The sequence below is a fragment of the Trachypithecus francoisi genome, unplaced genomic scaffold (assembly GCF_009764315.1).
Source record: "Trachypithecus francoisi isolate TF-2019V2 unplaced genomic scaffold, Tfra_2.0 Lachesis_group3, whole genome shotgun sequence".
Taxonomy (NCBI): domain Eukaryota; kingdom Metazoa; phylum Chordata; class Mammalia; order Primates; family Cercopithecidae; genus Trachypithecus; species Trachypithecus francoisi.
This window is the reverse complement of record NW_022681468.1, coordinates 135,992,448-136,007,702: the sequence shown is the minus strand read 5'-3', so window position 1 is coordinate 136,007,702 and position 15,255 is coordinate 135,992,448. Positions and strand designations below refer to the sequence as shown.

At 37.8% G+C, this 15,255-nt stretch overlaps 1 protein-coding gene across 2 annotated transcripts in view; it reads left to right on the top strand.

Annotated features, from left to right (window-relative positions):
• UNC13C (unc-13 homolog C) overlaps positions 1–15,255 on the top strand; it is a 670,888-nt gene that overhangs the window by 34,861 nt on the left and 620,772 nt on the right. For both annotated transcript variants that reach the window (XR_004431983.1, XM_033190063.1), the window contains exon 2: positions 2,793–6,031. Coding sequence is in view for 1 of the 2 variants with exons in the window: in XM_033190063.1 (XP_033045954.1) it covers positions 3,049–6,031 (2,983 nt within the window). In the remaining variant the exon portion in view is untranslated. The remainder of the gene's footprint in view (positions 1–2,792; positions 6,032–15,255) is intronic.

The window sequence follows — 15,255 nt, the reverse complement described above, 5'->3', positions numbered from 1 at the left end:
AATGCAAGTAATCTGGATCAAGGGACTGTGCTGAAAGCCAATAACCATTAGTGCCTCCTCCTCAAATGGGACTTCTTAAATTTCAAAACTGTCTACCTTCTGATTCTATTTTATCAGTCCTCTGCTCCCCATCAGAGGCATCCCTCTCTGGATAATGTGGATGCTTCCCCATCTTTGCACATGACATGAATGTCTCAGATGCTTCTCTTCTGCTCACACTACTTCTCCTTCTCTGGATTGTGTAAGGCCCAGTGCAGCCACTTTAGGCTTATTGGAACCTATATTGTTTATGTATTAGTTCATGGGTTTCCTACTTTCATTAATTTATATAATCACCTATCTGACAAACAGTATGAGTCTATTATGTATCAAGGAATACAAAAATTTAAAGTTAATTAGAACACAGCTCCTGCTCTTCAAGAGTTTACAGTCAGATGGGAGAGTCAGACATACAGATAAATATTTCACATAAATAATTATGGTATTTTGAGAGTACATTGCAGGAGCACAGAGGAAGAGGTGCTGTACTCTGAGGAGGTCAAATGAGCTGATGTTGATCCTTGGCTGGGGGTCAAATGTATAGGTATTCTATAGATATTTATGAAAGAGACATGTGAATAGAGAAGGGAAGGGGAAAATAATTGGAAGAAGAAGGAACAGCATGGAAAAAGGCCCTTTAGTGGGGTAAAAATACGGTAATCAGGGAACTGCTATTACTTCACCATGACTGAGACAGATGTGCTTATGGGAGTGACAGAAAATAAGACTGCTAAAATAGTGTTTCAAGAAGGAAGACATATATTTTCAATTGTATTAATTTTAGAAATTTAGGATTTGAAAAAAGAGTCAAATTATCATTAGGAGGACCATGTAGGATACAACTGTCATGGTCCAGATGAGAAATGACAGAGTTCAGACCTAAGGCATGACTATGTCACCTCAGGTATGTACATGGGATGGATGACACATGGTCTAGAATGACTCCTGGATATATGCTGTGGGCAAGTGGATAATTATGATGACATTACTGAGATTAGTAATTCAGGAAAATTGCTAGGCTCTGGATGGAGTTTAATTTTGGGCAACTAGGTGGAGATACTAAGTGGCTGAAATGTGTGCCAATTCTTCAATAAAGAGTGGCTAGGAGAGAGATGAGCTCCGTTGGAGTGGTTGCTGAAATGGTTTTGGAGTTTAAACATAATTTTTACAGAGAGTGAGGGCTGGATTATGAATGATATTCTGGCTAGAGAGGATGTAAAAGTTACTGAGGCATGAAAGAGTATCGAGCCCTTAGTAAATAACAGGTTGTTCTCTGTGGTTGGAATGTGAGCAAGTGAGTTCGTGGGTGCAACTGTGGACACCTGTTCCTGAGTTTGCATTTGGTGGGCTTCATTTCCCATTGAACTTTCCCACTCAAACCTTTTCTAACAATTATTGCCTAGAACAGTAGCTTTGAACCAGTAATGCCAGTCAGGAAATTTAGATTTGAAATCAACAGAGGCATTCACAGAATTGCTACTTTGATTTAAACAAAAGGAAGCATTTGTTTCTACGTTTGGAAGACCAAGGATTTTGGATTGAGTGATTGGTAGAAAATTTTATTTGACCAAAATTGGTTTAAAAATAATTTATCTACCCTATTGCAGCTTAACTTTCCAAAGACCTTTCTTCACAAGGAGATGTCACATAGGAGTAAAAAAAAGCTTTTTAAATTTAACTCAAAAGTAAATTTCTTGACGTTTTTATTAGTAGAAAATAGGTCCTGGTTTGCATTTGTGAATGAATACCAAATTGTTTCAGAGCAGAAGAGTTATACTCTGATAGTATTTGAAATCCAGAAAGACTTGGGCTTCTTTAGAGTTCATCTCTTTCACTCCATCTTTTCTCCTCCTCTTCTCACTTATGCTCACCTCTCTCTTGTGAAGCTGGGCTACTGGCCAGAGCATGTATTCCGAAATCCCCTGCGGAGCCTGATTGAAGTGAAATTGGCAGATTTCCAAGTGGAGAGAGCTGATAAAAGAGCAGATTTCTGAGACAATCTGTAGTTTATGATGTGTTCTTTAATGAATTAAATAGATTATCTACCCAAACACATACTGGAATACCATCAAAGCCTTTTGACTGTTACTATTATTCTGGGTTACATTTCACTGATAAAATAGTAAGTTCAATTCAATGAAACTTTGAATTCCTACTACATATAAGACCCTGTGCTGGCAAACCAGCAAAATTAAATGTTAACTTTATTTTCTTTTTCTTCACATAATTCAAGAAACTAGTCATCATAGAGATTACTTATTTGTGTGGTCAGAAAAAGATTATTTGAATGAATAAAAACAGGTTTTATATATAGAGATAATATTAATTTGTGAATTTTGAATATCTGGGATGTGAGGGGAATATATTTAGATTTAAATTCTTATGTTAGTGTGAGTAAACATGTTATTAGGAAAGAAAGTAAAGTAGAAATGACTTTATGAAGTTAACATGGCTGCATAAATTGCCTGTCATATTACTCAATGTTTTCTAAATAACCACTATTACCTTTTATTACTATTTCAGTTGTGCCCACCCATGAATGATTTATCAAACATTATAAACATTGTTATTGTTATTGGTAGTGATTTGTTTTAAGTAATTATTTTAAAAGTAAATTTACATTGAAATTCATGTATGCTCCTACCTCCTCTGCAATTTTTCACACATTGTGTATTATGAATACTTTTGAAACATGTTGGAAATCGAATAAATCTAGAATTGAATTCTGATATTTAACATTCATTTCTTTTTAGACACTACATGGAGTTGTGTGGAAATGACAGAGATTCATGAAACCCCTCCTCCAGGAAAGAATGTCTTTCATAGATGGAGCTTTGCTTCTGGTTTGCACAGGACAGCGACAATGTGGCAGAGCCACGCCTGCCCTTCCTGCTCTTTCCAGTGATTCACAGAACATCTGAACAGTGATGTTTGCCTTGGATTTTCAGATTTTCATCCTGATACTTGTTTACTTTTCTGGGGCAGAAAAGCTTGCACTAATTGCTCTCCATGGTGGCTAATTTTTTCAAGAGCTTGATTTTACCTTACATTCATAGGCTTTGCAAAGGAATGTTTACAAAGAAATTGGGAAATACAAACAAAAAAAAAGAGTATCGTCAGCAGAGAAAGGATCAAGACTTTCCTACTGCTGGCCAGACCAAATCCCCCAAATTTTCTTATACCTTTAAAAGCACTGTAAAGAAGATTGCAAAGTGTTCATCTACTCACAACTTATCCACTGAGGAAGACGAGGCTAGTAAAGAGTTTTCCCTCTCGCCAACATTCAGTTACCGAGTAGCTATTGCCAATGGCCTACAAAAGAATACTAAAGTAACCAACACTGATAATGAGGATCTGCTTCAAGAGCTGTCTTCAATTGAGAGTTCCTACTCAGAATCATTAAATGAACTAAGGAGTAGCACAGAAAACCAGGCACAATCAACACACACAATGCCAGTTAGACGCAACAGAAAGAGTTCAAGCAGCCTTGCACCCTCTGAGGGCAGCTCTGACGGTGAGCGTACTCTACATAGCTTAAAACTGGGGGCTTTACGAAAACTGAGAAAATGGAAAAAGAGTCAAGAGTGTGTCTCCTCAGACTCCGAGTTAAGCACTATGAAAAAATCCTGGGGAATAAGAAGCAAGTCTTTGGACAGAACTATCCGAAACCCAAAGACAAATGCCCTGGAGCCAGGGTTCAGTTCCTCTGGCTGCATTAGCCAAACACATGATGTCATGGAAATGATCTTTAAGGAACTTCAGGGAATAAGTCAGATTGAAACAGAACTTTCTGAACTACGAGGGCATGTCAATGCTCTCAAGCATTCCATCGATGAGATCTCTAGCAGTGTGGAGGTTGTACAAAGTGAAATTGAGCAGCTACGTACAGGGTTTGTCCAGTCCCGGAGGGAAACAAGAGACATCCATGATTATATTAAGCACTTAGGTCATATGGGTAGCAAGGCAAGCCTGAGATTTTTAAATGTGCCTGAAGACAGATTTGAATATGTTGAAAGTGTGGTGTACCAAATTCTAATAGATAAAATGGGTTTTTCAGATGCACCAAATGCTATTAAAATTGAATTTGCTCAGAGGATAGGACACCAGAGGGACTGTCCAAATGCAAAGCCTCGACCCATACTTGTGTACTTTGAAACCCCTCAGCAAAGGGATTCTGTCTTAAAAAAATCATATAAACTCAAAGGAACAGGCATTGGAATTTCAACAGATATTCTAACTCATGATATCAGAGAAAGAAAAGAGAAAGGGATACCATCCTCCCAGACATATGAGAGTATGGATATGAAGTTGTCTACTCCAGAGCCAAAAATCAAGAACAATTGGCAGTCACCTGATGACAGTGATGAAGATCTTGAATCTGACCTCAATAGAAACAGTTACGCTGTGCTTTCCAAGTCAGAGCTTCCAACAAAGGGAAGTACTTCCAAGCCAAGCTCAAAATCACACAGTGCTAGATCCAAGAATAAAACTGCTAATAGCAGCAGAATTTCAAATAAATCAGATTATGATAAAATCTCCTCACAGTTGCCAGAATCAGATATCTTGGAAAAGCAAACCACAACCCATTATGCAGATGCAACACCTCTCTGGCACTCACAGAGTGATTTTTTCACTGCTAAACTTAGTCGTTCTGAATCAGATTTTTCCAAATTGTGTCAGTCTTACTCAGAGGATTTTTCAGAAAATCAGTTTTTCACTAGAACTAATGGAAGCTCTCTCCTGTCATCTTCGGACCGGGAGCTATGGCAAAGGAAACAGGAAGGAACAGCGACCCTGTATGACAGTCCCAAGGACCAGCATTTGAATGGAAGCGTTCAGGGTATCCAAGGGCAGACTGCAATTGAAAACACAGAAACTGTGGATAGTGGAATGAATAATGGCATGGTGTGTGCATCTGGAGACCGGAGTCATTACAGTGATTCTCAGCTCTCTTTACATGAAGATCTTTCTCCATGGAAGGAATGGAATCAAGTAGAGCAAGGAGCTGATTTAGGCTTGGATTCATCCACCCAGGAAGATTTTGATTATGAAACAAATAGTCTTTCTGACCAACAGCTGGGTGTTTACAATAAAGACCTAGAATACTTGGGAAAGTGCCACAGTGATCTTCAAGATGACTCAGAGAGACTTACTCAAGATGACAACTCTTCTCCATGCCCTGGCTTGGATAATGAACCACAAGGCCAATGGGTTGGCCAATATGATTCTTATCAGGGAGCTAATTCTAATGAGCTCTACCAAAATCAAAACCAGTTGTCCATGATGTATGGAAGTCAAAGTGAATTGCAAAGTGATGATTCAGAGGATGCCCCACCCAAATCATGGCATAGTCGATTAAGCATTGACCTTTCTGATAAGACTTTCAGCTTTCCAAAATTTGGATCTACACTGCAGAGGGCTAAATCAGCCTTGGAAGTAGTATGGAACAAAAGTACACAGAGTCTGAGTGGGTATGAGGACAGTGGCTCTTCATTAATGGGGAGATTTCGGACATTATCTCAATCAACTGCAAATGAGTCAAGTACCACACTTGACTCTGATGTCTACACAGAGCCCTATTACTATAAAGCAGAGGATGAGGAGGATTATACTGAACCAGTGGCTGATAATGAAACAGATTATGTTGAAGTGATGGAACAAGTCCTTGCTAAACTAGAAAACAGGACTAGTATTGCTGAAACAGATGAACAAATGCAAGAATATGATCACCTTTTATATGAAACACCTTATGAAACCCCACAAGATGAGGGTTATGATGGTCCGGCAGATGATATGGTTAGTGAAGAGGGATTAGAACCCTTAAATGAAACATCAGCTGAGATAGAAATAAGAGAAGATGAAAACCAAAACATTCCTGAACAGCCAGTGGAGATCACAAAGCCAAAGAGAATTCGTCCTTCTTTCAAAGAAGCAGCTTTAAGGGCCTATAAAAAACAAATGGCGGAGTTGGAAGAGAGGATCTTGGCTGGAGGTATTCATGTTTAAATGCTACATTGTAAGCTAATTGTGTTTTAACATCGGGTAGCACTTCTTTAGAGCATGTTCTGTGTTTATTTGGGTGAGAGTTTGCTTGCAATGACTTTTCATGCTTCCTCTGAGGAGCATTTTATTTTACTCAGACAGTTCTCCTAAGAAGTTGGGCTTGATTTAAAATCAAAGAATATGTTAAATGGGTCATATTGGAATGAGCCCAAACTTAATCCAACACATTGTGGATCAGATTTCTCTGCTCAATGTAGGCACAAACCCCATTTTACATCAACTAACTTTGTGGCATCGGTTGTCAAAGAAAAGGTGAGTGAAATCAAAGGTTAAGCCAACAGCTTGGCATCTATTTCTTGGTTCCATTAAGTTTACAGGGATGGAGAGAAAGTTGTAGTTAATCTTAAAAAATATGAAAAGATCGACTATGAGACATAATCACTCATTTTCCTATCCATTCAACAATTTAGGGGTTGCCCATAGGAAAAGTTGTGTCTGCACAGGCTACCGTAGGTCAGTCCCATGGAAGACCATGGACTCCCTTACAACCTACTGGCACAGTCAGGGAGAGCATTAGAACCAAGGCCCTAGGTCATGCCTGAGTGGTCACAAGCTATTCTTAGAGAAGAGATCAGCAAGGGGATAGAGTTGAGTAGTTACCTCGTTAAGAATAAAGTCCCTTCTCCACCATGGAAATGAGAAGAGTACCTTAACAAATTTAATTGCTTTCTTGTGGGAACAACTTTGGATTACATACTTTTGGAAAGTGATAGTTATATGTAAATGTAAGTGTTTGTTTACTTTTTATTTCTCAACCCAACTTCCTCCGACCTTACTCCAGTCCCTTACCATTTATTTTAGTTGCATGCTAATTACTTACATTTTTGGGATAGTCTTTCACAATCTCAATTTAAGTGAATTGCATATTATTATTATGTTCCCTGATCATGGGATTGTCATCATCAACTAAGCTATTACTCTACATAATACTTCATAAAGGTATATATGACCAAATGTTACTTGCTGTTATCAAATAACATAATAATATCTGCAGCCAGTAGCTGGTTATGGCTTCTCTGTCTTGACCAAAGCTGTGATCAAACGCCTCGAAACTAGCCATTTTCTGGTTGATGTGAGTAGACTATTGAATAATCAGAAATCTTTACTGCTAGACTATTTGAATTTCTAAGACAACTGAAATAACTAGGGTTTGCCACTCTAAAAATCTGTCTTTATAAAACAACACAGTTTATGTAATTTATTTAGGAATGATATAAGTCAAAGGGATCTTGAATGCACTGGCTGTTGTGATATTTTGTGTTTTTGTTTTTCTTTTTGCAGGGATGGGTAGTTCTCCACTATATTTAAAACCGATTTAAGAGTGAAAAGTAGTCAAATGTTATGCAAATGTAATTCATATGGTAATAATATCTATCTTATATTAGAGTGATTTTTGAGAGTCAGATGTCCTTGTTACTGAAATTTATTTCCTATTTCTTGGGATACAGGCTAGCAGTTTGACATTGTATTTTATTTGCTGTTGATTCAAAGAAGTTTACTCAAAGGCAAATGAAGACTAAGAAGTGCATGAGCATGTGTGTGTGTGTGTGGGGGGGGAAGGGGTTGTGTATATCTGTTGTGACATAATAGAGAAATGTTTTAATGCCAAAAAAAGTTAATGTAGTTGCTTGAAATATTAGGCAATATCATAAATAGGACAAGATGATACATTTCAGAAAAATGGATCTTCTTCAACTTTTAAAAATTCCAAATGAGCAGCCCTCTGCAAAGCAGATTGTTACTGATGGTGACCCTTCAACCAGCTAAAATCCTAGTCATCCAGTGGTACTTAACTTTGGAATACACATGTGCTCTTGGTTATCTACAACCACCTGGTTAAGAATGAAAACACAGATAAAACAGTCCTGTGCCATTCATCTGACATATGAGGCCTGGCTATAGAGGACTCACACCCTTCCATCTTCTTGGAGCTTAGCTTCTTATTATCCTGTGAGCCAACTGTGAATGGAATCTGTTGGATATCAATTGTCCTAGAGGAAATCAGCACACACATTTTTAAGATGGTCTCTGGTTGCTGAAAGGTACCAGATTGCCTACCTAGGAAGCTGCGGTAGCCTAGATTTTAAAGGCTATCTCTGTTCGCCTTGGCAGCAGTCAGGCAGTTTTCCCCATCCTGTGCCACCCATATGCCTCTGAAGGAAGGACAGCCAAAGAAGGACATTTTCCGGGCCCCTTTCCTGCTCAGAGCATCCCAAAGAGGTGCCAGTTGTCATGATGGTTTCTGTGCCCATGGCCATCTGCTTACTGGGATTTGGGCAGATGCCAACATATTTTTTCTCTCCATGGCTACATAGTTATCATTAGGTAGCAGTGCTATCTTTTCTCCATAAGTAACCTTAGCCAGATTGGAGTGCAGAGCTCTTGCTGTCAAACTGTGGGATGCTGTCTCCCTGACACAGCTTTATGGAATTATAAGCTCACACATTTGAATTATTTATTTCAACTGTTGTCTTCAGGATCCAGAGGATCAGAAAACTCAGATGTTTATAGATGTGGATTATTGGTGATAATGTTTCAGAGAACCTTCACCTTGAACAACATTCCAGTAGGAAGAGACCTTAGAGTGTGTGTAGACAGAAGCTTCCCCATGAGGTCAAATTCTTCCAGTGTTGCTGGCCCTTGCTGAGTTGGCACCATTTGTGGAGCTGTCTTGATTCATACACCATGATGGTGACTCTCTGATCTCCCACTGTCAGCCTTGCACCACCTATCAACTGGAATTAACTATTTATTGTCTCCTCAAAATTCCCATATACTTGCCTCTTCTCACACTGACTCTCATATTTATGTGCATTTCTCATTTTCTATTCCAGAATAATCTAGAGGCAAGTTGTGTTTTTTTATCCTTTAACTTGTACTGTGCCTAGACTAGTGTTTTATACCCATATAGCATTGAGTTAAAAGGTGTTGGATAAATGCCTGAATCAAGAGAGGTGGGATACTAACTAAAAAAAACACAAACTTTAAAGTCAAATCCACATTCAAACTGTGGCTTTTAATTGCTAAGACTATGACTTTATCTCTTGAGAGCTCAGAAGAGACATAAAAGCTTATTACTCAGAATTACTATATATTATGCACTTTCCAGGCTGTTTACCTGTTTTTCATTCTTTTACTTCTTGTAACACCTCTATCAATTTAACTTTATTATTATTATTATCCCATTTTACAGGTGAGGAAGCAGATGCTGAAAACTTACCTAGCTTAATCTCATTCAGCTAGTAAGTGGTGGATCAAGAATTACATGGATTATTATTCTGGCTATTTAGTGCAGCAATATGCTTATTCACTTCAAAGGCTGTTTTTATTCAAGTTTTAAGTTGGAAAAACTGATAAAAGATGAAGAACAGAATCAGCCACTAGGTTTAGTTCAACTCAGAGATATTCATGAGAAACCAGTACGAATATAAAAGGCACTAAGCTTCTGGGACTCCCAGGTTATGATGTGAAATAGTTCATTATCAGTCTTTCTACTTCAAATCATTGGTTCATTTTATAAATCAAGATTTGTAGAGTGCAATAAGTACTGTACTAAAACAGCTGCTTGAAGGATGTTGTATTTGCAGTCTGATACACTTTACATGAAATTAGAACCTAAAGTCAGTTGGAAGTATTAATAATTTTCCTAGCAGAAGAACAAAAATATTGTTCTGAAAAAGACTGTGATACTGGAAATTAGCATACTTCCTAGTTTTTACATCATGGTATATATTTTGTTTTCTAAATGGTTATAAGACTGTCCAAATATTTTGACTTCCAAGTAAGGATATAAAATTGAAAGTATTAAAATTTCCTAAGGTATATACTTTGTTAGACTAGTGGTTCCCAATCTGGCTGGTTGTTAGAATCATCTGGAAAGCCTTTGTAGTAGTTGTTCCTGGGATGTTGTTTTAAAATGACCAATTGTTAGCATATTTTCACAGATCATTGTGACTTGGTGGTCCTACAACGGTGCCAGGCATATGCATTTAAAATTACATGAGTTACTGATGTAATATATGCCCTTTAATAAAACAACAGCAACAACCACACACACAATTAAAAACATAATAAAACAAAATCTAAAGTGAAAAGTAAAATAGCTCACCTGTGGACAGTCCAGGTCAGGAGGATGGAGTCTGGCTATTCACATGCTCCCTTGATCATTCTGAGGAATGTGATCAACAGAGCATATTTGAAGAGCACTTCTAAAAGCTATGTAGCAAATATACCTGCCCACATGGCATTCTTAATTTCCCCCTTTTTTAACTTGAAAGAGATAAAATCAGTCTAAGGAAAAATATTAATGATTTTTATTTCTTTTTTTCTTTTTTTTTTTTTTTTTGAGACGAATTCTCACTCTGTTGCCCAGACAAGAGTGCAGTGGCATGATCTTGGCTCACTGCAACCTCCGCCTCCTGAGTTCAAGCACTTCTCCTGCCTCAGCCTCCCGAGTAGCTGGGACTACAGGCACCCGCCACCACACTCAGCTAACTTTTTTGTGTGTGTATTTTTTTTATTAGAGATGGAGTTTCACCATATTAGCCAGACTGGTCTAAATTGCTGACCTCATGATCCACCTGCCTCGGCCTCCCAAAGTGTTGGGATTACAAGCGTGAACCACCACACCCGGCCGATTTTTCTTAACTTAAAAACAAAAGATGCTTTGTCAACCTTCCAGAGTTAAGTAGATTATTACATTTTGTGGAAAGGCTTTAGTAATATCTACATATGAAAATAGAAGAACAATAGATGTATTCCTTAAAGGTATGTATAAATTGAAAATTTTAGAAATCATGTATATCAAAAATCCTAGGTGATTTTTGTGTAGAAAGCATTCAGTGCATAATTATGCCTACATATAAATTCCTATCATTCCACATTTTATCTGTTTTTGTAACTTTGAGGCTTTTTTTTTTTTTTGGCAAATCTTCCTTCAAGCATAGCAATATTGGTAATAGTAGAAGGCAACTTATTTGCAAAATATTCCATAAAAAGGCAGTGCATAACAATAACCTTTTGTCTAATATTTTTTGCTTCTAATACACTAGAATTATCTATAATGTAAAGTGGTTCTCTTGTTTTTTTAATTGACATCGTTTTTATTTGACAATAACTTTTTTTATAATTATACTTTAAGTTCTAGGGTACCTGTGCACAACATGCAGGTTTGTTACATATGTATACATGGGCTATGTTGGTGTGCTGCACCCATTAACTCATCATTTATATTAGGTATATCTCCTAATGCTGTGCCTCCCCCCTCCCCCCTCCCCACAATAGGCCCCAGTGTTGATGTTCCCTTTTCTGTGTCCAAGTGACCTCATTGTTCAATTCCCACCTATGAGTGAGAACATGTGGTGTTTGGTTTTCTATTCTTACGATAGTTTGCTGAGAATGATGGTTTCCAGCTGCATCCATGTCCCTACAAAGGACATGAACTCATCCTTTTTTATGGCTGCATAGTATTCCATGGTGTATATGTGCCACATTTTCTTAATCCAGTCTGTCACTGATGGACATTTGGGTTGATTCCAAGTCTTTGCTATTGTGAATAGTGCCACAATAAACATACGTGTGCATGTGTCTTTATAGCAGCATGATTTATAATCCTTTGGGTATATACCCAGTAATGGGATGGCTGGGTCAAATTGTATTTCTAGTTCCAGATCCTTGAGGAATCACCACACTGTTTTCCACAATGGTTGAATTAGTTTACAGTCCCACCAACAGTGTAAAAGTGTTCCTATTTCTCCACATCCTCTCCAGCACCTGTTGTTTCCTGACTTTTTAATGATTGCCATTCTAACTGGTGTGAGATGGTATCTCATTGTGGTTTTGATCTGCATTTCTCTGATGGCGAGTGATGATGAGCATCTCTTCATGTGTCTGTTGGCTGTATAAATGTCATCTTTTCAGAAGTGTCTGTTCATATACCTTGCCCAGTTTTTGATGGGGTCGTTTGTTTTTTTCTTGTAAATTTGTTTAAGTTCTTTGTAGGTTCTGGATATTCGCCCTCTGTCAGATGAGTAGATTGCAAGAATTTTCTCCCATTCTGTAGGTTGCCTGTTCACTCGGATGGTAGTTTCTTTTGCTGTGCAGAAGCTCTTTAGTTTAAAGATCTCATTTGTCAATTCTGACTTTTGTTGCCATTGCTTTTGGTGTTTTAGACATAAAGTCCTTGCCCATGCCTATGTCCTGAATGGTATTACCTAGGTTTTCTTCTAGGGTTTTTATGGTTTTAGGTATAACATTTAAGTCTCTAATCCATCTTGAATTAATTTTCATACAAGGAGTAAGGAAAGATCCAGTTTCAGTTTTCTACTTATGGCTAGCCAGTTTTCCCAGCACCATTTATTAAATAGGGAATCCTTTCCCCATTTCTTGTTTTGGTCAGGTTTGTCAAAGATCAGATGGCTGTATATGTATGGTATTATTTCTTAGGGCTCTGTTCTGTTCCATTGGTCTATATCTCTGTTTTGGTACCAGTACCATGCTATTTTGGTTACTGTAGCCTTGTAGTATAGTTTGAAGTCAGGTAGCGTGATGCCTCCAGCTTTATTCTTTTGACTTAGGATTGTCTTAGCAATGTGGGCTCTTTTTTGGTTCCATATGAACTTTAAAGTAGTTTTTTCCAATTCTGTGAAGAAACTCATTGGTAGCTTAATGAGGATGGCATTGAATCTATCAATTACCTTGGGCAGTATGGCCATTTTCACAATATTGATTCTTCGTATCCATGAGCACGGTATGTTCTTCCATTTGTTTGTGTCCTCTTTTGTTTCACTGAGCAGTGGTTTGTAGTTCTCCTTGAAGAGGTCCTTCATATCCCTTGTAAGTTAGATTCCTAGGTATTTTATTTTCTTTGAAGCAATTGTGAATGGAAGTTCATTCATGATTTGGCTCTCTGTTATTGGTGTATAAGAATGCTAATGACTTTTGCACATTGATTTTGTATCCTGAGACTTTGCTGAAGTTGCTTATCAGCTTAAGAAGATTTTGGGCTGAGTCGATGGGGTTTTCTAAATATACAATCATGTCATCTGCAAACAGGGACAATTTGACTTCTTCTTTTCCTAGTTGAATACCCTTTATTTCTTTCTCTTGCCTGACTGCCCTAGCCAGAACTTCCAACACTATGTTGAATGGGAGTGGTAAGAGAGGGCATTCCTGTTTTGTGCCAGTTTTCAAAGGGAATGCTTCTAGTTTTTGCCCATTCAGTATGATATTGGCTGTGGGTTTGTCATAAATAGCTCTTATTATTTTGAGATATGTTCCATCAATACCAAATTTATTGACAGTTTTTAGCATGAAGTGCTGTTGAATTTTGTCAAAGGCCTTTTCTGCATCTATTGAGATAATCATGTGGTTTTTGTCTTTGGTTCTGTTTATATGCTGGATTACGTTTATTGATTTGTGTATGTTGAACCAGTCTTGCATCCCAGGAATGAAGCCCGCTTGATCATGATGGATAAGCTTTTTGATGTGCTGCTGGATTCAGTTTGCCAGTATTTTATTGAGGATTTTGGCATCGGTGTTCATCAGGGATATTGGTCTAAAATTCTCTTTTTTGTGTGTGTGTCTCTGCCAGGCTTTGGTATCAGGATGATGTTGGCCTCATAAAATGAGTTAGGGAGGATTCCCTCTTTTTCTATTGATTGGAATAGTTTCAGAAGGAATGGTATCAACTCCTCCTTGTACCTCTGGTAGAATTCGGCTGTGAATCCGTCTGGTCCTGGACTTTTTTTGGTTGATAGGCTATTAATTATTGCCTCAATTTCAGAGCCTGTTATTGTTCTATTCAGGGATTCAATTTCTTCCTGGTTTAGTCTTGGGAGAGTGTATATGTCTAAGAATTTTTCCAATTCTTCTAGGTTTTCTAGTTTATTTGCGTAGAGGTGTTTATTGTATTCTCTGATGGTAGTTTGTATTTCTGTGGGGTTGGTGATGATATCCCCTTTATCATTTTTTAATGCATCTATTTGATTCTTCTCTCCTTTCTTCTTTATTAGTCTTGCTAGTGGTCTATCCACCAGCTCCTGGATTCACTGATTTTTTTGGAGGGTTTTTTGTGTCTCTATCTCCTTCAGTCCTGCTCTGATCTTAGTTACTTCTTGCCTTCTGCTAGCTTTTGAATGTGTTTGCTCTTGCTTCTCTAGTTCTTTTAATTGTGACATTAGGGTGTCAATTTAGATCTTTCCTGCTTTCTCTTGTGGGCATTTAGTGCTATAAATTTCCCTCTACACACTGCTTTAAATGTGCCTCAGAGATTCTGATATGTTGTATCTTTGTTCTCATTGGTTTCAAGAACATCTTTATTTCTGCCTTCATTGTGTTATGTACCCAGTAGTCATTAAGGAGCAGGTTGTTCAATTTCCATGTAGTTGAGTGGTTTTGATTGAGTTTCTTAGTCCTGAGTTCTAGTTTGATTGCACTGTGGTCTGAGAGGCAGTTTGTTATAATTTCTGTTCTTTTACATTTGCTGAGGAGTGCTTTACTTCCAGCTATGTGGTCAATTTTGGAAAAAGTGCGATGTGGTGCTGAGAAGAATCTATATTCTGTTGACTTGGGGTGGAGAGTTCTGTAGATGTCTATTAGGTCTGCTTGGTGCAGAGATGAGTTCAATTCCTGGATATTCTTGTTAACTTTCTGTCTTGTTGATCTGTCTAATGTTGACAGTGGGGTGTTACAATCTCCCATTATAATTGCATGGGAGTCTAAGTCTCTTTGTAAGTCTCTAAGGACTTGCTTTATGAATCTGGGTGCTCCTGTATTGGGTGCATATATATTTAGGATAGTTAGCTCTTCTTGTTGAATTGATCTCTTTACCATTATGTAATGACCTTCTTTGTCTCCTTTGATCTCTGTTGATTTGAAGTCTGTTTTATCAGAGACTAGGATTGCAACCCCTGCCTTATTTTGTTTTCCATTTGCTGGGTAGATCTTCCTCCATCCCTTTATTCTGAGCCTATGTGTGTCTCTGCATGTGAGATGGGTCTCCTGAATACAGCAAACTGATGGGTCTTAACTCTTTATCCAGTTTGCCAGTCTGTGTCTTTTAATTGGACCATTTATATTTAGGGTTAATATTGTTATGTGTGAACTTGATCCTGTCATTATGATATTAGGTAGTTATTTTGCTCGTTAATTGAA